The sequence below is a fragment of the Leptonychotes weddellii genome, chromosome 11, assembly GCF_054177405.1.
Source record: "Leptonychotes weddellii isolate Sample4059 chromosome 11, ASM5417740v2, whole genome shotgun sequence".
In the NCBI taxonomy this organism is placed as follows: Eukaryota; Metazoa; Chordata; class Mammalia; order Carnivora; family Phocidae; genus Leptonychotes; species Leptonychotes weddellii.
This window is the reverse complement of record NC_138379.1, coordinates 80,454,617-80,477,151: the sequence shown is the minus strand read 5'-3', so window position 1 is coordinate 80,477,151 and position 22,535 is coordinate 80,454,617. Positions and strand designations below refer to the sequence as shown.

At 36.4% G+C, this 22,535-nt stretch overlaps 1 protein-coding gene across 7 annotated transcripts in view; it reads left to right on the top strand.

Moving 5' to 3' along the window:
• The window catches only part of ARHGEF12 (Rho guanine nucleotide exchange factor 12), a 148,472-nt gene that overhangs the window by 80,190 nt on the left and 45,747 nt on the right, over positions 1–22,535 (top strand). For 6 of the 7 annotated variants that reach the window (XM_081799280.1, XM_081799278.1, XM_081799282.1 and 3 more), the window contains 9 exons: positions 6,723–6,821; positions 7,422–7,471; positions 9,151–9,208; positions 11,748–11,926; positions 13,162–13,239; positions 13,432–13,551; positions 15,155–15,295; positions 20,006–20,080; positions 22,345–22,437. In XM_081799280.1, coding sequence (XP_081655406.1) covers positions 6,723–6,821; positions 7,422–7,471; positions 9,151–9,208; positions 11,748–11,926; positions 13,162–13,239; positions 13,432–13,551; positions 15,155–15,295; positions 20,006–20,080; positions 22,345–22,437 — 893 coding nt within the window. The remainder of the gene's footprint in view (positions 1–6,722; positions 6,822–7,421; positions 7,472–9,150; positions 9,209–11,747; positions 11,927–13,161; positions 13,240–13,431; positions 13,552–15,154; positions 15,296–20,005; positions 20,081–22,344; positions 22,438–22,535) is intronic. The other variant, XM_081799283.1, reaches the window with a different exon arrangement.

The following is a 22,535-nucleotide window of genomic DNA, read 5'->3' as shown; positions in this document are numbered from 1 at the left end:
CTTTCTCCACACCCTTCCCTGAAGCTAATTCTTGAGAGGTGAGACTTAGAGAAGTTTGGTCATGTAATAAAATGAAAGGTGAAGAAAGACTAGTGTGCTTCCACTAGAATAAATGCAGTATGGAAGGTTCGGCACGTTGCCTTGCATATTTAACACTCCGTTTTCCATAATTTGCTGTTTGGTACTATTGTTGTTGCTTTTTTCCAGGAGTGTATTACAGTGAAATCTGAGAGTACTTTCTCCTCTTTTTCAGAGTACCTTTTTATGACTTCTTCCGCTCCCCACTCCAAAGCCTTACAAAGGCTTAATTTTTTTCATTTTCAAAATACCATCCTTGGTAATTATCTTTTGAGTAAGAATCAGTTGTTTTATGTTGGTTTCAAATACCACACTGTCATAACAAGAAAAAGAAATGCTCTTTGTTATAAAGAGAAAATAAAATTTAGGAAAGGATAGTATTTATATAAATTTTATAGAACATTTTTACTTCACTGATGATATGAAGCATGAGATCTATTATTGGCTTCCAGGTGAAATAGCATAATCCTTAACAGACAGGAAATAAATAAAAATGTATTGGTAACTAGAGGAGTTATTTTAGGGTAGGTGGGAAATCAAATTGTTTCAGTTAGAATTTAGGCAGGGCAGGAGGAGGTTAGTGTCCTTCTAAAAATATTTCTCTACTTGGCATGGTTTTCAGGGCTATGATTTTACTTTTTCCTAGAAAGTGATTGGGTATGATTTAAAATTTCCTGTATCTAAAATAAATTCAAACTTACTTCGTAAATATTCATTGATTACCTGTTGTATGCCAGGCACTATGACAAGGGATAGAGATACAAAGATAATAGGATCTGTACCTGCTTTCTAGGAGTTCACAGTCTAGCACAAAAGAAGAATCTTCATACATTGTGGTAAGTACATGAGATATGCACTTGTTTACCAATACTCCATGTGCCCTTAAAAAGTAGATAGTTGTGAGAAAAAAATCTTCTATGGCACTAAGAACGATGAGAATGAAGAAATATTACCATGACCAAATTTCAGGGGAGGTTGAGCCTCATCATTATCTTATTTATTGGACACTCTCTGCCTGTCTTCACACACAGTGCTTGGATGCAGCTCACAGTAAAGTGATTTGTGACCTTATAAAAACTCATATTCAGAGGTAAACACATTATATGGTAACTCTAATAGACAATAAGTAATTTAGCATAACAAACCAGCCAGCAAACCATGGACTATATGTGTGTGTAAAAACCAGAAAAAGTGGGGCGCCTGGGTGGCTCAGTCGTTAAGCGTCTGCCTTCGGCTCAGGTCATGGTCCCAGGGTCCTGGGATCGAGCCCCGCATCGGGCTCCCTGCTCTGTGGGAAGCCTGCTTCTCCCTCTCCCACTCCCCCTGCTTGTGTTCCCTCTCTTGCTGTCTCTCTCTCTCTGTCAAATAAATAAATAAATAAACTCTTAAAAAAAAAAAAAGTAAAAATGATGGAAGGTGTTGGTTGGTTGGTTGGTTTTAATTAATGAAATGTGAAAATGGCTATTTTGGAGTTAGGGCTCCACTTTTAACTTTCCCTTCTTTTATAAAATCTATGGGGCCTGTTATCTGTCCTATGCTCTGATTCTTCATTAGACATTGCCATTGTTTCCCTATGTCTCTGTTGTCCTTTCCTGCCAAGATTTTAAGTTCTTTGAGGGCACAGACTTGTAATAGTTTTGTCTTCCTCACAACACCCACAGACTGCAGTGTTAAATGACTGATAGATATTCGATGCAAATTTGCTAAAACAAAAAAGTGGATTTTTGTTTGTCAAAAAGGACACTTCATCGATGTGATAATTTAGTCCTTGGTGATTTCAGGTTGGTGTATCGGTAATTTCAATGTGAAGTATTGCTGATTTCAGTGTTAAGGGTGTGAAAGGTGGAATTTATCCTCTCTGGTGGGTTAAAACAGCTTCTGGTCTACAACAAGTAGAACATTTCTCTCAAGGAAAGAAAAAGCATTTTATTTGATTTTGAATGGGAAGAACATAATAGATCTAAGCATTTGAAAGACTGGATTTCTGAATTTTGAAAGACTGGATTTCCAAATTTTGAATGGCATGGTAACTTAGTTTTTTTACTTAATTATGACCCCAAATCCAAGTTCCTGCAGATGATACAGATTCCTAGGACAAAATAGTATCATCAGTTTGAATTGCATAGATTCTGAATTGGCTGTATACAGAAGGCATGTTTTCCTTTTGTATTGTTTTAGTGATTCTTATGATTCTATATGATCTTATATGTTAAGTACATCAAGTTCTCAGATTAGCAGATAGACTTGGAATAATAATAAAGGGACAATATAGTGGGGTTGGGGAGAGGAGAAAGATGAATAGGATATGCACACAGCTCTTTCTCTGTTTCCTCCTTATCCTTTGTTCCTCATCTCCTTTTGATGTAGAATTAAGAGGGAAAGTTATCAGGCTGGACAATTTTGAATCGTAGAAAACACGTTTGCAATATTCTGAAGTAATGCTGCTACATTTACTCAATTTTTAGCAGTCTGTTAGGACCCTAGGCATATTTGCTAAAATTGACTCCGTGTCAGTAACCTCCCGCTCTGAGCTTCCATCCATCTCTAGACCTCCCAACTCTTCTAATTTTTATTAATTCATGAGCAATTAAAAGAAATTCCTTCTGTGTCTGAACATTTGCCAGTTCCTGAAATAAGATTGTAAACAAGAATAGAGCCCCTACATTCTTGAAGCATGTAATCTAGTCAGTGGATAAAAACAAATAGGTATCAATTGGGAGCGATAATGTAACTAGCGGGGTAAATAGAGAGTGCTGTCTGTAAGGGGGAACCTAACCTGGTCTGGATATTTAGGAAGAGCTTACAAGAAAAGGTGATTTATTTCTTCAGGCCTTCTTGCTGTCTCCTATATTCTAAAGTTGACTTCTTAGAAGAAACCCTGCTCCATAATATTTCCCTTCTCTATTCCTTCCCCATCCAAAACTAGTTTGCTTGTTTGTTAAAACAAAACAAAATTTAGACAAAGACATAAATGAGGATTGATCCTTTTAAGGAGCATTTGCATTAATGATAGGAGTTTAACATAAAAGTGTTTTTAATTGATGGCATGGATAGATGAGTAATATATTCCTGAGCAGGAAAATCCAAGGGCATTGTAGCCCTAATCATAATAAAATACTATGAGTCCTTATTTGTATCAGGCATTAAGCTAAATACTTAATATATATTATATACAAGTGAAATACACAAACGTAGAGCACGAACGGGGTGGGGGAGGGCAGAAGGAAAGGGAGAGAAAATCTTGAGCAGTTCTCCGCAGAATGTGGACCCGACGTGGGGCTTGGTCTCACAACCCCGAGATCATGACCTGAGCCAAAACCAAGAGTTGGACGCTCAACTCACTGAGCCACCCAGTTGCCCCAAAACGTAACAAACTCTTAATGCCAACTACTCCTCTCCCTCATTTTTTACAAGCATCCTATTCTCTACAGGGATCAGAAAAACAGTCTGTTTAAGAAGCCCAGTGGCTTAGCACAGCAAACCCCAACATAGAAATGTTTAATTCACTGATTTTCATTCAGCTCTTAGGAGGTGGGATGGGAGAACTGGGGAACATGGATATAGTATGAGAAAAATATTGTGTTGCAGTTGTCTTGATTTTTATTTTGAAGTCACAATAATTTATTTATTTTGAAATTTTAAAGAATTGTAAAGGAGATCATCAAATGTTTATGTTTCCAAAATCGGGCATGGATTTTATTTTTTTTATTTATTTTTTAATTTTATTTTAAAGATTTTATTTATTTGAGAGAGAGAATGAGAGAGAGAGAGCACATGAGAGGGGGGAGGGTCAGAGGGAGAAGCAGACTCCCCGCTGAGCAGGGAGCCCGATGCGGGACTTGATCCTGGGACTCCAGGATCATGACCTGAGCCGAAGGCAGTCGCTTAACCAACTGAGCCACCCAGGCGCCCCAATCGGGCATGGATTTTAAAAGATTCTGGTAAAACATTGTCCTTATTCTATTCTGAAGGTCTCTATTTCTTATATTTATTGTATTACATAGTAGAAATTAATAAAGAATGCTTTTTCCTTGATTTTATGTATTTATACCCATTCTAGTTATAGTTTTTCCCAAATACTTGAAGGATGCAACATTATGTCAAAGATTGAATTCTGATAGGTTATCTTTCCTCTGCCCCCATTACAATTTACTATTTTGTGGGAGTGGTGCATTTGTTAATTCAAATACTGTTTGGTGTGTAGTAGTCTCTAGAATTGAGGGCTAACAAATTTTGATGTGGCAAATCATCTTTCTTGAGGTACAATTTACATAAAATAAGATGTCCTTTTAAATGTACAGTTGGATGAGTTTTGACAAAGGAATACATTCATGTAACCATTACCTTAATTAAGATATAGAACATTTCCATCACCCCAGAGAGTTCCTTCATTTCTCTTTGTGGTCATGCTCACCCTTCCTCTCCACTGTGGAACCACTAATCTGCTTTTAGTTACTATCCTTTAGTTTTGCCTGCTCTCCACTGGAATCATATAGTATGTACTCTCTTTTGTGTCTGCTTTCTTTTGCTTAGCATGATGTTTTTTGTGATTTCATCCATGTTTGTTGCATGTATGAGTTATTACTTTTTTTCCTCGCTAAGTAGTACTTTATTATAATGGATAAACAGCAGTTTGTTTATCCATTCATCTGTTGATAGATGTTAGAGTCGTTTCTAGTTTTTGGCTCTTGGGAACAAAACTACCATGACTGTTTGTATACCAGTCTTTATGTGGACATGAGTTTTCATTTCTCTTGGAAATTGCTGGGTCATATGTAAATGTGTACTTACCTTTATAAGAATTTTCTAAACTGTTTTCCAAAGTGTTTGTACCATTTTACACTCCCACCAGCAATGCATGAGAGTTCTAGTTGCTCGACATCCTTCTCAACATTTGGTAATATCAGTCTTTTTATTTTTAGCCAATCAAGTTGGTGAACAATGGTATCTCATTGTGGTTTTAGTTTGCATTTTCCTGATGACTGCGAATATTGAGCACCTTTACATGTGCCTTTTGGCCATTGGGGTATCTTTCTTTGTGCTGCGTTTATTCAAATCTTTTGTTTTATTTTGTTTTAAAGTAATCTTTACGCCCAACACGCAGCTTGAACTCACAACCCCAAGATCAGGAGTCGCACACTCTACTGACTAAGCCAGCCAAATGCCCCGAAATCTTTTGTTCTTTTTAAAATGTGTCCCCCATTATTGAACTGTAGAGTTGTTCTTTTTTAAATATAATCTGAATACAAGTCCTTTATCAGATATTTGTATTATGAATATTTTCTCCCACTCTGTGCCTTGCCTTTTCATCTTCTTATCCGTGTCTTTAGAAGAACAGATATTTAAAATTTTGAGTCCAGTTTCCTGGTTTTTTTCTTTTATGGTTGGTGCATTTTGCATCCTAAAAGATGTCTGCCTACCCTAAGGTCTTGATGATTTTCTCCTGTATTTTCTTATAAAAAGTTGTAGCCTTTGTGTTTAGGTACATGATTTGCTTTAAGTTAATTTTTTGTTTAAGGTTATGAGTAAGTTCATGGTTCGTGTTTTCTGTACTGTGATCCACTTATTCCGGGCTTTCATTTGTAGTAGGCTCACATACTTGTGACATTTCATTAACAGCAAGAAATATATGTATTCATTAATATGCAGTCTTTAACATATCCTTTGTTTTGTACATCAGACTTACTTAAAAGGTCATGCTCTTTGTGTAAAAATCCTTATTTTGAAGAAATTTTTATTTTCCAACCATCAGTATACTTGCATTATTTTACATTTCATGTATTGATTTTTGGTGAAACAATTAGATTCTGCAAAGCTGAAAGTATTAAATCTCTGGCTAACACAGAGTTCAGGATCTTCAAATCCTGATCTGTGATCAAACAGCCCTAGGTACTAATCAGGGTTCTGTGATGGGACATCCCTGTTCCTTTGGTTGTGGTCCTCTTTCTTTCATCTTGCCTTGACTACTTTTGTTTGCTGTTTGCTAGAAGGAAAACAAATTCTCCTGTAGGAATCAGGTAAGTAAGTGAAAGAAACGGATTGGTTGAGCTCAGAAGTTCTTTATCTTTTCTACTTTTTTCTCCTTTCTGTTTATTTTTTCTATGAGCCTAGGTCTTTCTTCTCTTTGAACATGTTCTTTCTCCCTTTTGGGAGAAGAGCTGCCATGCTCTGCAGGCACCTCCTTTCTTTAGATAGTGTATTTTTCTCAGAATGAGATTGGATTTCTCTGGGGTTTACCATGGGATGCTTCTAGCCTAATGTCCCAAAATGTTTGATTTTCTAGGGTTTAAACATCAGTTAGAGCACCAAAAACACAGGGCAGTGGGGAGGATTTCATGTTACAAATAAATAGCAGAGATGTGAATAGACCTTCCTTCTGTCTCCTCTCTGATACTTCTTTTCCACTTTGCCATAGCTGTTTTTAATCTCGGAGCAATTCTACTCTACCTCTCCAGTGAGAAACCAATACGTATGACTTTGTTTCATTTATGGGGTTAGTACTGTGGTTTGTGATAATGGGTTTCACGTGCCATCTTGTGTTTCTCCAGATAGAATATAGTTTGTTACAGTTCATTACTAATATGTAATTATGTCTTTTTCTCTCCTATTTTCTCTTCTCTCTTTACCCTGTGGTTCTTGTGCAGGTCTTGTTCAGCGTTGTGTGATCATCCAGAAGGATGACAATGGATTTGGGCTGACGGTCAGTGGAGACAATCCAGTCTTCGTACAGTCTGTCAAAGAAGGCAAGGCATTTTTTAAAACGGTCTTGTCACTTGGGAGCAAACAGAGTAAGAAGAGAAAAGCTTCATGTCTATTGCCCAGAATAAAATAATCACATACATTGCAGGTCATATGGCCTGTTTTAGATTGGTGTTTAGTGTCCTAGTTATAGGCATGAATTCACCCCAATTGATTTTCTTTGTACGTACTAGAAAGAAAACAGTCTTATATAGTTTTAGAAACTATATACATCATCACTTAGAGAGGTTTGTGGAATTTTATTTCTTCATGGCACCAGAGATATTTGGTAGACCAGATTAAAAAAATGGTTATATGCTCCAAAACATCCACTTTCCCCAAAATGACAACAATATGTTCTATTACCATATATTGAATACTTTCTTTATGTTGGATGCTGTAATTTGAGGTAGGTATTTTTTACCCACATTTTACAGGTGATATTAAGGCTTAGAGTGAAAAAAAACATAATCCGTGGTCACACACTAGTGAGTGGCAGAGGCACATGTTTTTAACCATTTGGTTATTCTGCCAGTTGCATGCACTGAAAATTATCAGTGCATATACCTTACAGAAGAATTTTAAGTAATTAATTTCTCTTGCAGATGGAGCAGCCATGCGGGCTGGGGTACAGACAGGTGATCGAATCATCAAGGTAAGAGGAAAAGACTATTATGGAATTTATGGTAGATTTAAAAACAGCATATATTAACCATATTTTATTTTTTTCACTTGGATTTTTACAAAAAGCAGTACATTATATATGATATATTTGTTGACTGTAAAAAACATTTCATTTATTTTAAAATTAATACTACTTTTTACTGAAGGGCATAATAAAAGGTGTGAATAAATGGAGTCATGTGTGTTCTTAGATAGGAAAGTAACTCACTGTGATAAAGATCATTTCTCTCCAAACTAATCTGTTAGTAAGAAATTCTCATCAAGGGTATTAAAGAGGGCATGTTCTGCATGGAGCACCGGGTGTTATACACAAACAATGAATCATGGAACACTACATCAAAAACTAATGATGTAATGTATGGTGATTAACATAATAATAAAAAAAATTCTCATCAAAATATATATATATATTTTTTTAATTTTTTGTATTTATTCATGAAAGTCAGAGAGAGAGAGAGAGGCAGAGGCAGAGGGAGAGAAGCAGGCTCCCCGCCTAGCAGGGAACCCGATGCGGGACTCGATCCCAGGACCCTGGGATCATGACCTGAGCTGAAGGCAGACGCTTAACCATCTGAGCCACCCATGCGCCCCTCTCATCAAAATATATTAATATGACTGGGGAGATGTGTCATTATTTGTCAAACTGATGAGTCTTCCAAATGAATTTTACAGAGGTATAAGAATAGCTAAAAAAAAAAAAAAAAATGTTATGTATATGGGTATTGTGTGAGATGAGATGGTAGGGATTAATTCAAAACAAGTTGCTCTAGTCTAGATGTAGTCCTATCAGTCCAGCAACAGGCCTTGAATTCTGACCAGTATAGGAAGAGTGGATTGGTCAGTCATTACTCTTGAGATGGTTGAGGAATTTGAATACTTAAAAAATCAAATTATTATACAGGAAAAGGCACCATGAATATATTTACAAACAACTATCTGGAAAAAATTATTTGAAACTACAGAGTAGAATACCTTACTTGTAAAGAGCACTTTTAAATTCCTAAGAGAAGAATAAATAAATAGATAGATAGCCTAATAGAAAAAAAGACAAAGAATTTTATCAGGCAGTTCCCCAAAGTAATTGAAATAAATAATGTATTAAGGAGGATATGTCTCACCTCACTGATAACCAAAGAAGTAGAAATTAAAATGATAGGTGAAGGGGGACCTGGCTGGCTCAGTTGGTTAAGCATCTGACTCTTGATTTTGGTTCAGGTCATGATCTCCGGGTTGTGAGATTGAGCCCCATGTTGGGCTCCGCACTGGGCATGGAGCCTGCTTAAGGTTCTCTCTCTCCCTCTTCTCCTCTTCCCCTTTTCTCTCTCCCTCTCTAAAAAAATAAAATAAAATAAAATAATAGGTCAAAATATATGTGGTTGTCAGAAATGGTATGTTTGGTCATTTTTAATGGTTAGTTATAATGTCCTTTAAATCAAGGCCTTGTTTTGTATTCAAGTTCATTTTGTTGCTGAGTATACCTTACAGAAGAATATCGATAAAAGTGAATATTGAACCAAATATATACATATTTTAATATAGTTCTAAGTGCTATATTATATAATTGGTTGTATTATGTATAATAATTCCTAAAGTCAATATATCCATTCTCAATGGAATGTATCTGACATGCTATTTTCATTTTCTTACTAGGTGAATGGAACTCTGGTGACTCATTCAAACCATTTGGAAGTGGTGAAGCTAATCAAATGTAGGTGAATGTTATTCTCAGTTTTAATTGGTTTCTGAATGCCTTAAAGCAAGGATCAGAAAACACTTATGTAATAAGCCAGAGAGTAAATATTTTAGGATTTGTGGGCCTGATGGTCTACTACTCTGTTTTCTCTTTGTAGCACAAAAGCACCCATAGGCAGTATGTAAATGAATGGGTGTGGTTGTATTTCAGGAAAACTTTATTTTGTCAAAACAATCTGTGGGTCAGACTTAGCCTCTTGGCTGGAGTTTGCTTTAACCCTGCATTAAAGGGAAGTCTGAGGTGAAAATTCTTAATTAATAATAACTATCTTTTGTCCACTTCATGTATGTGGTTGGTTATAATATCCTTGTCACTCTTGGTAATATAGAAAGCATATATTTGAAAGAAATGCATGAGTCATCTGAGCGGGAAGAGACTGAGAATTCAGATGGAATGGCCCGGATGAACTGAAGTGGAACTTTAAAAATCATCTAGCATAGTCATGTTTCCTCATATAAGTAAATCATTAAATAAAAACCAGGGTAGTGATCTCTTGGAAATCTCCAGGGTTAAGAATTTAGAATCTTCTGCATCAAAACTCTTCCACAGTAGACTACAAATAAGAGATAGTTGTTTATGGCCAAGCAGAAACACTACTATTTTATTTAATCCTGTTTTTGTTTCATAGAGTGGACATCTTTAGAATAAATTTAATAAACTGAATTGCCCATCTTACTGTTTAACTAAAGCAATGCCTGAATCCTTTTTACCTTTTCATCAGACTACCAGGGCTTTAAATTGTCCCTGTGATCATAGTTCTTCACGTTAGTACTTTGTAAAAAGAAATGGGATGATCAAAATTAAATCCCCATTCTTGAATCAGTTTGATTATTTATGTAATGAGATTGTGGTTTATACATTTTTATGTGCTACATTAATATGGTGGTTTTTGGTCATAAATATATGCCTGATAACTATTACAAAGAGTAAGATTATTTCTTTAGCTTTTTAGGTTATATATTTTACTCATTCCAGTGTAAATTTTACTTAAAAAAAGTAAATCCTAGCACTGTAGCAGATAAGATGACTTATCCAATACTGAGAGCCTGTGTAAAATTTTAAAGTAAGGATAAAACACTATGAGCCTCTAGAACAGATCTAAATTTGCAATGCCTCACACTTGGGTACTCGTACTGGTCCCTCATGTCCTACTGTGTAATGCGTCCTCTGGACATGATAAAAGGGATTTTAAATGAAAGCAGTTTAAACATAGCTGTAGAAGAGAGGGGAAGAAATAGAAAGCTAGTGGAGGCAAGTAAAGTAAATAAGTATATTTATGTATGCATAAATATATATATATTTACTTATACATGGATAAGTAAATAAGCTATAATACATAACTTTCTGACAGAAATACAATTGAAAAACCTTAAAAAGTGTATGTCCCTAAAATACCCCCAAATCATTGCACTTATGACCATTAAGTGTAGAAAAAGGCTTTTAGAACATTCTAACTCAAACACTGAAATAATTGACAGTGAGTTCCATGGGTGGTTAAATAGGGGGAAAAGTGTGAAATACATTTAGAAGTTCTATTGGAAAGTCTAAGAGGAAGATTTTGTCATTCAGAGGTCAGTTATCTAGAAAAGTCATTGATTTGGAAAGTCTCCTTTCTTCTTGATGCTAGATAAATAACGAATGTCTGTTGTCGAGTCTTTCTGGTCAGGGTTGGTTTTGCTTTCTGTACTTTCTTCCTCCTGTAATATGCCTAGTGAAGTTCTGTCTTCTCCGTATTTTAAAAATAAAATCTTACGGGGCGCCTGGGTGGCTCAGTCATTAAGCGTCTGCCTTTGACTTAGGTCATGATCCCGGGCTCCTGGGATCGAGCCCCGCATCGGGCTCCCTGCTCAGCAGGGAAGCCTGCTTCTCCCTCTCCCACTCCCCCTGCTTGTGTTCCCTCTCTCACTGTGTCTCTCTCTGTCAAATAAATAAAAATCTTAAAATAAATAAATAAATAAAATAAAACAACAAAATAAAAAAACACATTTACTGTGTGTTCTTTTCTAATTTTTGTGGGATATTTTTTTGTCCCTTCTCATTTTTTTAAGTTAATTTAAAATTGCATCATGATATTCCAGAAAATCAGTTAAACCCTACCTAATTGGTATCATTTCAAAATATGATTACTTAAATCTAAATGTACATTTAAGAAATTAATTGAACATAAACATTAGTATAAGGTTGCTGTTAACTCACCCTTCCCTAAATTAAAAACAATTCTTGGGATTATAAGTTTTATTTGCCTTTGTGTAATATCTGATCTTATGAAAAGTAATTTGCCATCTGAAAATGGCATTGTTCTTTTAGATTTTTAGGGGAGTCATAAAGAAGAAATGACAAGTTGGTTTCTTTTTCTGTGGAACAATGGTTAGCAGATGATCAAACTTGCTCACATAACTGGATCTTATAGAATGGTCAAAGGGGAAGTAGCAAAATGCTGTAAACAAGCTTTTGATAAGTGTTATTTTTCCTTCCTCTCTCTCTCCACCGCAAGCTGGTTCCTATGTAGCTCTCACTGTGCAGGGACGCCCACCTGGGTCGCCCCAGATTCCACTCGCTGAATCTGAAGTAGAGCCATCAGTCATTGGACATATGTCTCCCATCATGACATCCCCTCATTCACCTGGAGCATCTGGGAACATGGAGAGAATTACTAGTCCTGTGCTCATGGGGGTAAGAGGGGAAAACTTCTTTTAAACGCTCAGTTTATAATGATGCCTTTGCTTTATTTTAAGAGTTTTAAAGTATTGATCTGATAGATTTACGTTCAGGATACTGGAAAATAGCTTCCTAATATAAAAAAAATTATGTCATAATTTGAGATGATTACAGAGTGTTGGGATAGCAGATTGAATTAAGAAATATTTAACACCTGCCATGTACAAAACAGGGTGCCATTCACAAAAATATAATTAAGATACCCTATGTTCAATGTCCTTAGTTATCTTAGAATATATACTCTCAGAGGACAGAGTTTTGTTTATTGTTATGTCCCCCAGACCTGAAATATTGCTTGGCATATAGTAGATACATAAACCCTGTTATTTGAGATAGAATCAAGAGTATACGAGTAATTATAATACCAAGGCAGAATGTAGACATTATGAGGGGGGAAATATTAAGTTCTGTGACAATTCAGAGGAGGGAGGAAGCACAGCCGGTTGTAATAAGGAAGGACTTTATGGAAAGCTATTATTTGAATCGAGTCTTGAAAAACAGGTAACATTTAAGTGGTGGCAATGGGGAGGAAAGGAGCCCAGGTGAAAGAAGTAGAATAAATACAGAGAAAGAGCCAAGAAAGCACCAAGTATTTGGGGGAAGTTCCAGGACTTTTGTTTGGCTGGTGCCTGTTAAGGATTTAAGTAGTGGGAGATGAGGCTTGAAAACAGTAGGACTATTTATTTTGAAAAATCACAGCTACCAGGCTAATTTACCTGTAACTGGAGAGGCAGTAAGAATCCATTAAAATTTGGGGGGGGGCCAGAGAGTGATGTGATTGTAGCAGGATTTGAGGAAGGCTAATTAGATCAAATATTACAAGGTTGTGAAACTTCTAAGAAGAGATGGTGGAGAGGAGTTAGGGAGCTGTCTGAGTATTTCAGTCAGGAAGTACTGGGAAGTTGAGTCATGCATGGGGATTGACAGTACAGATCCAAAGGACGGAAAGTGTAAGATATTATTCTTGTACTTAAGGCGACTTCATTTCCCCAGCTAATATCAATATTTAATGTTTTCTTGAATCTAGCTTAGTAAAAATGAAATAGAAGGGCTGAAATTTCCCTGTAACCTTCCGACTTTGAGTGTCATGTCTCACAGCCTATCTCTATAACCGCTGTTTATTTTAGCTTCACTTGCCCTGTATTGGTTGGTTGGTTGGTGTTGTTGGTTTTTTTTTATCTCTTTTCTAGGAGGAAAACAATGTGGTTCATAACCAGAAAGTAGAAATTCTGAGAAAAATGTTACAGAAAGAGCAGGAACGGCTGCAGGTACTAAATTAGAAATGGGGCAGTTTACAGGCCAGTGAAAATGTAAGTGGGCCTAGTTGAGTTGGTATTTGTTGTGATCACAGTCAACCAGTATTGTAATCAATGCCATCCGCTATTTTATTAAGAATGGACTTTTTCTATATTTTCTTGACATAAGTAATTAATTCTCAAAATATTTTTATAACTTTTCAGTTATTGCAGGAAGATTACAACCGAACACCTGCCCAAAGATTGCTAAAAGAGATCCAAGAGGCCAAGAAACACATTCCTGAGCTGCAAGAGCAGCTATCCAAAGCCACAGGCTCTGCTCAGGTAGCATCACTATTAAAAGTGCTACCCAACTTTTTGCAGGAGATTTTTCTTCTGGGAATGTGTTAGAGAATGTTGCAGTTGCCTTTTTTAAGAAGTTATTTTTTCTAGCATAGGCCAAGAGGATGTCCTGTGTAGCATGTTACAGAAATAATGATTAGCTAGAAGAAATGTGGGCTTCTGATTCTTTGCTTGCTCGTGGTATCATGTTTCTTTGTTCCATAATAATTTTAAAAAGAATTGAGTGCCCTTGCTTTGTTGTGACAAACTACTAAAATGTATTTAGATACATATGTTTACATTTCGAGGCTCATTCTCCCATTCTCCCATTTTGAAAGAGAATGCAGTTATGTTTTTAAGTAGGAACATAAGATTTTGTAAAATGACAGGCATTATGCTAAAGACAGAGACAAGTGTTTTCTTGCCAATCGTCACTGCAACCCCCCGAGATTGGATACTACTATTGTTTGCCCCCATTTTACATATGCACTTAGAGAAACTCAGAGAGATTAAATAATCTGTCTCAGGTCATGTAGCTTAAAAGCAGTGGAACTGGAATTTCAACCCAGTCTGATGAGTTCAGAGCACTTTCATATTCTTAACAACTATATTTTTTACTGAAATTTTAAACTAGATTTACACAGAATTTGTTACACAGGTGTAAGTTATGGAGATGGTGGTCTCATTAGAAACAATGCTCAACCACATTTCTACTCTATAATATTCAGGTCTGGGATATGAGAAGCTCCTTATAATCTCATCTTAAAGCAAAATGGACATATTCCTGTACCATTTGAAATGAGTAAAAGCTCTTGATTTATTATGCTTCCTGAGTCTGTGAGTGAAAGCCCCAGTTTCATGGAACTCAAAGGATTCTTTGAGATCATGTATCCTTATCTGCTCGTTTTAAAGTCAAAAAATCATGTGATTGAGAAAATTAGGGCCTAAACAGGTTAAATGACTTAGCCAGGGTCACACAGCTGTACGATCTCCTGACTTCCTGGTTCAGTGTACTTTCGGTTACACAGTATTTAGCTTTTTTCATTACTTTCAATCCCATTAGCTATATGAGATTTTGAGTATTATGCCTCAGTAATGTTGACAGTTTTATGTTGTTGTAATTACTGAGTAAAGATGACATTCTTACTCTGTTCAAACAATAAAAACGTGGTTCCTGGTCTAAAAGCCTGTATTATATTATAGCATTGTGTCCCAGAATTGGAAATTTATTGAAATTCTAAAGTGTTGGGAGGCAGTTAACCAGAAGTTATAGTGTAATAATCTTTACTATAATGGGCAGGAAATATGAATTATGTAATTTAACCAACTATTTTATCTTTTTGCTCTATTCAGAAGTTTGAACTTTTTTTCTCCTTGCTAAAATATCACTTTCCCTGTCTCTAAGATCATGCCATTTTAGAACCACAGAATTAGTAGTTACTTATGCTTTAAATTTTTAGAGGCTTAAGCATTCTTGATCACATCAAACTGGCCAACCTTTACCAGTCTCCATTTAGATGACAGTGCAAGTCTGATTCTTAATGCAGTCAGTAATGCATTTTTTTTTATTGTGTTGGTGTGTGTGCATGTGTCTAATCCGTTTTAGGATGGAGCTGTTGTTACATCCTCCAAGCCTTTAGGTGACCCCCTGACAGTCAGTGAGGTGGAAGCCGATCCTGGTGACGGGCTAGGCAGAATTGACTCTAGCAGCGGAGATGCTTCTCGGCCCAGTAGTGACAGCGCAGACGTAAGTGTTCTACGTCTTGATCTTGTTTTCTTCTTTACAGCTCCTCCCCGTATTTGATTTTAAGTTACGTGAATTACGAGTTAAGTGAATTAGAAGCGTTCTCTTATTATTTACTTTTTATCACCACCACCCTTAAGGTAGCATTTTGATGAGCAGAAATTCTGGACACTGTTGTCTGTGAGCTTTTAATTCCAGAGGTCACTTTTTCCCTTAGACACACGTTGCCAAATGTTTCTTTTGAGGAGGTGGAATTTCCCAGCAGGCCTCTTGTTTGTGGGTTGAGAAGTTAATAATGCTAGTGTTTTTTTACTGAACCAAGAGGCCAGCTGTTGATATCTTTAAGAGCATGTTAATATTCCATTTGTGGTCAGAGTGACTCAGTCTTGAATCATGGGGCACTTTGCCATTACAAAGAGGAAAAGCCTTAGTCCTGTTAGATAGACTTGAGTTAATAGCCCTTGTTTAGTAACACTTTCTTGATTAACCCCCAAATTGCCAGGTGAAGATGGATTATTTGTTAGGAAGATCATAAGAAAACATTTCAGGTTGATTATGATGTACCACCATAGTCATATGAATACTTACCAGCTAAGGTCACTGTTGCTTGCTCAACAATCCTTTGTAAGTAGTATGCAGTGATAGGAATAATGATTTAAAAATAGATCACCCTCTTTAGAAAAGTGATGAGGAAAATAGTCTAAACCAGTTTTTTGAAACTGTGGATTGTGGAATCAATTTAGTGGGTTGGGACTAGCATTAAAGAAAAGAATAGAATAGGAAATAATGTGTTTTGCAAAATGCAGATAAGGTAAGTGCTACTTCTTGTGACTTTTGTTAGACACACATATGCACGTGTGTGTTCGCGTGCTATTGACAATGTAAAATTTCTTATTGAAGGTCATGGTAAAAAAAATTTGAAAGCCACTGGTTAAAGCCATCATTCAGGCTACCTTTTGAGGCTTAGGCCCAATGAATCAGAACTTCATTCAAGGAAAATTTGAGGGTTTTTTTTTTTTTTTTGGAAAGATAATGCTAGCAGTCTTATGATTGGATGGGCTCAAGGTTTTAATGAGAAATTTCAGTTTTATCTCAAGAAAAAAACATTTATTGGGCATACATGCCATATGCTGTAAGGAATGTTTTACATTCCTTATTTTAGTTAATTCTCAAAACAACCTTATGAAGTAGTACTATTGTTAACATAATTTTACAAAAGAAAAAACTGGCCAAAGGGAGTTAACTAATTTGCTAACTTACCCAGATAATAGGTGATCTGCCTACATCTAGCTCTAAAGTACCAGTACTCTAAATATAAACAAAGCTACTGAGGAATTAAAATGTGTAACATTTGGGAGACCGGTGAAAATTTTATTGCTATATTATGGTTATGGATGGAATGGCTAAAGTTTATCTTAGAAACAAAGGCTTAAGTTCAGGTTGTAAAAGGCTTCACGTTGTTCTAGCAGTACTATGCTTAGGAATCCTTCTTGCATTCTCCCTTTAGACTTAGCGCTACTTCTCCTCTCTGTTTTCATGTCTCTACCATTAGATAGTTTCTTAAGAGGACAGGGACAGTCTTAATTTGACTTTATGTCTCCAAAGCCTAGCAGATCCTACAATTAGGAATTCACAACAAATGGTACGAAAGAAAAGTTTGAATTTTATCTTGTATTTAGAGGAATGTTACAATAAAATGTGTGGCTTAGAAATATAACTTTATGAAACACAGAATGAATTGGCAAGTGTAGAAATAGGCATTCCAGTGACTTGAGACTGTTTGAGATGTAGATGTTTAATAAGTATTTGAATGAACAACAGAATGAATGAGAGTTTGGGCTTTATCTTGCTTGCAGAGGAGAAGCACAATCAGGAACATGTCAGTGTGGAAATGAATTAGAATAAAGAGACAGGGAGATCTGTAAGGACAGAGGACTGCTTGGCTTAGTAGGCCCTTAACAAATGTGCGCTGAATGGCTAATAAATAGTTAACATTTATTGACTACCTCCTCTGTATCAGCAGTTGTGACTAATGCTGTACAGATACTCTTTTAAATTCTCCCAATAATATCAAAGAAGTAGTGTCACCATTTTATATAGAGGAAACTGAAGCCAGGTAAATAATAAATGGATGTTGTAGAAATCCAGGGCAGGGATGATACAGTACAGATAGGATATTCACTGAACTCATAACAAACTAGTTTAATTCCCACAAGCATCTATTTGAAGCGAAAGATGTGCTGCTTTTAGCTTATGGATTTCCACATTTGTATTAAGACTGTAGGAACCAGTCTTCCTGTCTTTTCAATCAGTGCCTTTAATTTTTTTTCCCATTTTCTGCTCACTTTTATAAAATGATCTTCTTGTAATGTTTGTGGTATCATTATTATTGTAAAGCTCCCTGCTTATGCTCATCTCAGAGAAGGCTTTGAAGAATACCCACACACCCAGTCCTCACAACAGAAGCAGGTTCATCACAAATCATCATCTAAAATCTAGAGCATCTGCCTCTCTGATTTTTGTGAATTTGTGGCTGATGTTTTTAAAAACTTATTGCGGAAAAATTTTAAACCTATTGAAAAATAGAGACTAGCATAACAATCCCTTCTATGTACCTGATCACCCAGCCTCAGAAGTCATCAACAAGTACTCAGACTTGTTTTGTCTGTGTCCCCCATTCTTCACACCCTCCAAATACTGGAGTATTTTCAAATAAATCCAAGACATTATTTCATTAATCTGTGTCTTTAAGAGAAAAGACTTTTTCAAAAATACAGCCATAATAACATTATCATAAAATTAAATTTCTTTTTTTTTTTTTTTATTCATGAGAGACAGAGCGAGAGAGAGAGGCAGAGGGAGAAGCGGGCTCCCAAGGAGCAGGGAGCCCGATGCGGGACTCGATCCCAGGACCCTGAGATCATGACCTGAGCCGAAGGCAGACGCTCAACCATCTGAGCCACCCAGGCGCCCCAAAATTAAATTTCTTAATATACAATTTGATTACCCTAATTGTCTCATAATGATCTTTCTGCAGTTGGTTTATCTGAGTCCGGATCTAGTCAAGGTCTTCAGCCTTTGGTTCATAAGTCTTTTAATTTATTACCTCCTCTTTTTTTTACCTTGCTATTTTTTTGTGACAGAAACTGGGTAATATGCCCAGTAAAACAAACTCACATTTTTAATTGTATTTTCATGGTATTGTTTCATGTGTTCATCTCTATATATTTCCTGAAAGCTATTAGTGAGATCTAGAGTCTTGATCAGATTAGGAGCTGTTGTTTGGCAAGAACAATTCATGGGTGGGACTGTGTTCATCCTGTTACATCACATCAGGAGGTGAATGTCTGGTTGTCTTTCTGTGACTGTAGGTTTGTTTAAGGTGTTCAGATGATGTCAGCATGGTTCCTTCATAATCAGCTTTTCCACTAAGCTTTTATGTAATGTTCTTACCAGTCACTGATGATCAAAATGCCTGCATCCATTATTTAATTAGTGGTTTCAAAAGGATGATATTATAATTTTGTCATTCCTTCTGTATTTACTAGTGGAATTATTTTACAAAGAAGAATCTTTTCTTACTAGCTTTTAGGTTACCCTAAAATATAGCTTATGCAGGAAATGCAGGATAAATACTTGATTCGTATCCCTCTATATATGTGTTTCCAGAGGAGTCAATACCCTAACAAAATCTAATGGTCACTAATGTGGGGGGGGCGGTGTGTGCACATGCATATGTGTAATATTTTGAATTCGTAGACTTTAACATATTTGTTTATTGTGTTTTAGTCCATTGCAGTCATTACTTTTTGTTGTTGCTGAAACTGTCCCTCTTCTGGGCAGTGGGAGCTCCCTTGAGTTGTCTTCAGTATTCTTTTAACATGACATCCCAGTACCTTTGGTAACTTTCTTACTTTTTGGTGTGACAAGGTTATTCTAGCTTCTTCTTTTATATCTCTTGCCCAGTACCCAAAGTCCTCCATTTCTCCAAGGTGGGGTTTATATTTGAAGCTACTATTGTCTTTATCTTGTGCTATCTTGATATATGTATAAATAGCACGCATCTTCCCTGTTGGCATTCACACAAAAATCTCTTAGTACCTCATTTTCAGCTGCTCTGAAGAATGGCTCCCTTGCTTTGGGGTGTTGCTTATCATCCAGAATTGAAGTTCTGCACATCATATTGTTTCTGGTTTATATTAGGACATCCCAAACATACCGTGCAAATTTTATAAGCATCCACAAATCACTTTCACATGATACTCACAGAAACATAGACAGAAGCTTAATTCTATTCATATAAATAGGCCAGAATGCTTTTAACTTGCATAGAAAGAAGAGTTGGGGGCAGGGGGGTTAGAAGAGGTGGATAAAGACAGAGTTTGACTTTAACATAATGAGTTTGAGGTACGTAATACATCTAGTTAGGGTTACTTGGTAGAAATTAGCCTGTAGGCCTGGAGTTCACGAAGTACAACTGTTCTCTTAGTGTGATGCTGTTTATCAACATAAAACTAAAACAGCTGAGAATAAGTGTCTTGTCAAAGTCAGGAAAACAAGTAGTACAGCCAGGTATTATATGGAAAGATATTTAGTGGTTTCAAATACAAATGTGAAATTCAGAACCTTATTTTTTCACCCTATTTTTCCTTATCCTTTTTTTGGTGAGCCTATTGAAATGAACTGAATGTCTTCTTTTTTTTTTTTTTTAAGAGTCCCAAGAGTGCCCTGAAAGAGAGGATTTATCTAGAGGAAAACCCAGAGAAAAGTGAAGTGACTCAGGACACTGTGAGTATGAAATCCACGACATGGTCGTGCTTTCTTTAGCTTTCCTTCTACAGAGACAGACACACCTCATATTTGTGGATTGGGGGTGGGGGTGCGGGTTGGGAGAGAAAAAGTTTAAAATTACTAATAAAGATTTGATAAATGGAGAGCTACTCCATGGTGGTTGGTTGACATTAATAGGTGGTTTAATGTTATTTCGCTTATTGTAGTAAAATACACATAACATAAAATTTACCATTTTAATAAGTTTATGTATACAGTTCATTGTCATTAAGTTGTATTGTCACTGTTGCACAGCCTTCCCCGTATCTGTCTTTCCTCTTCTCCAACTCAAACTCAGTACCCATTCGACACTGCCTCCCCACTACCCTCAGCACTGGGCAACCACCATTTTCCTCTGAATGTAACTACTTTGGGGACCTTATATGAGAAGCATCATATGAGTTTGTCCTTTTGTGACTGGCTTATTTCACTTAGCATCATGTCCTCAAGGTTCACCCGTGTCATAGCAGGTGTCAGAATTTCCTTCCTTTTTAAGGCTGAATAATAAGCCATTGTATGTATAGACCACGTTTTGTTTATCCTCTCATCTGTCAGTGAACACTTGGGTTGTCTCCACCTTTTGGCTATTGTGAATAATGCCACTATGACCATGGAAATACAGATATCTGTTAGGTTCTTTCTTTTAGTTCTTTTGGGTATTTATTCAGAAGTGGAATTGCTGGATTTTGCATATTCTTAAGTGAATACTTTTTAGCATTCTGATTTTGTTTTTTAATTAGATTTGTATCAAGTTTTATAGTAAAAGATTTAACAGCATATTGTGACCCATCAATTATTAGCAACATAAGGACTACTGAAAAATCAGAGACACTGAAACAGCTATAAAATCAGAAGTTGTCTGACAACCACTCTAAACACATTTCCCTTGTTTTACCATATTTTTAAAAAATGACTACAGCCTTGGCGTTCAAAAAACAAGGAGTAAGAAAGGCAGAATCGAGTTTAGAAGATGCAGATACAGAGATCTGCATCACACCTAAGGAGGGGAGACAACAGCTACAGAGTATTTTGTTTATAACTGGATCCATGTGCATAGCTTCGGCTCGGACTCCTATACACACGACCCCCAAATCAGGATAGCCCCGCTCTCCTTGCTCAGCCCCACATCTTGCATGTTTAGCTGCTGTCAGGTTTGAGCCGAACTCATTCTTTCCCTAGATCTTCCCAAATTTGTATTTCTCTTCATACTGCATGGCCTTAGATTTTAGTATTTGTGATCTTCAACCATCCCATATTTTTTACATTATACATTAATGCCCTTACACTGCCTTTTTCATGCTAAATCCAACTTTGTAAGTGAGCTGACAAATGGATGAGCTATTATTGCATGGGAGGGAGCTCTGCCAACCTACAATTTATGTTTGCAATTTTGGTTCTTTGTTTCTATACAAAATGATTTTAATTTTGTGTGATTACTTGAAAATTTTGTTGCATTATGCCAGCGATTTTCAACCAGGAGTGATTTTGTCCCTCAGGGAACATTTGGCAGTGTATGGAAACATTTTTGATTGTCATGACTGGGAGGCTGCTGCTGGCATGTAGTGGGTGGGTAGAGGCCCAGGATGCTGCTCAACATCGTACAATGCACAGGACAGCCCCCACAACAAAGAATTATCCGGCCCCAAATGTCAACAGTGCCAGGGTTGAAAAACCCTGTATTATGCACTTATGAAAATGAATTGAAAATGAAAAAATAGGGTTCAGGGACAGCTTTCAATTATGCGATGTTAATAGAAGTCTTTGTATTAACCTCTCTCCTCACTTCGTCTTATCATTTCTACTCTCGTTTTTCCTTTGTCCTGTGGTCTTCATTCACTTTTCTTACTGTCTCTTTAGAATTGTAATTATTTACGTAAGCCAACTTTCTGCTTGTGACAAGGTTTATATGAAATGAATGGAGTACACACAGAGTGATTAGAATCAGATATCCAAGAGTGTAGTGAGCAAAAGGTGTTAATTATTTCCAGAGGAAGTGTTTTTTTTTTTTTTTCTCTCCAAGAAACAGTCGATACTGTTGTGGTTTTCTTTGCTAAAGTGATTCATTGCCTTGAAAATTTGAGAATCACTTCTTTGAAAATAAAGCACTTAAAGGAAAATAATTAAAAAGGAGTCAGTTTTAGTGAACCATTTCTTTTTGATGATTTGGTTTCATTCTTTCTCTGATTTGACCAACAGATAATTTTTCTGTTCCTTTTCTCTAGGATACTCAGTCACTCATCGGGAGTCCCTCTCCCCGTATAGCACCTCATATTATTGGAGCAGAGGATGATGATTTCGGTACTGAACATGAACAGGTGACGACATTTTTTTCTAAAACACAGATTATTAATTCTTCAACATGTTTGATTTTTTTTGTGAAAATGAATGCTTTTTGGAGATTGAAATTCTGTTT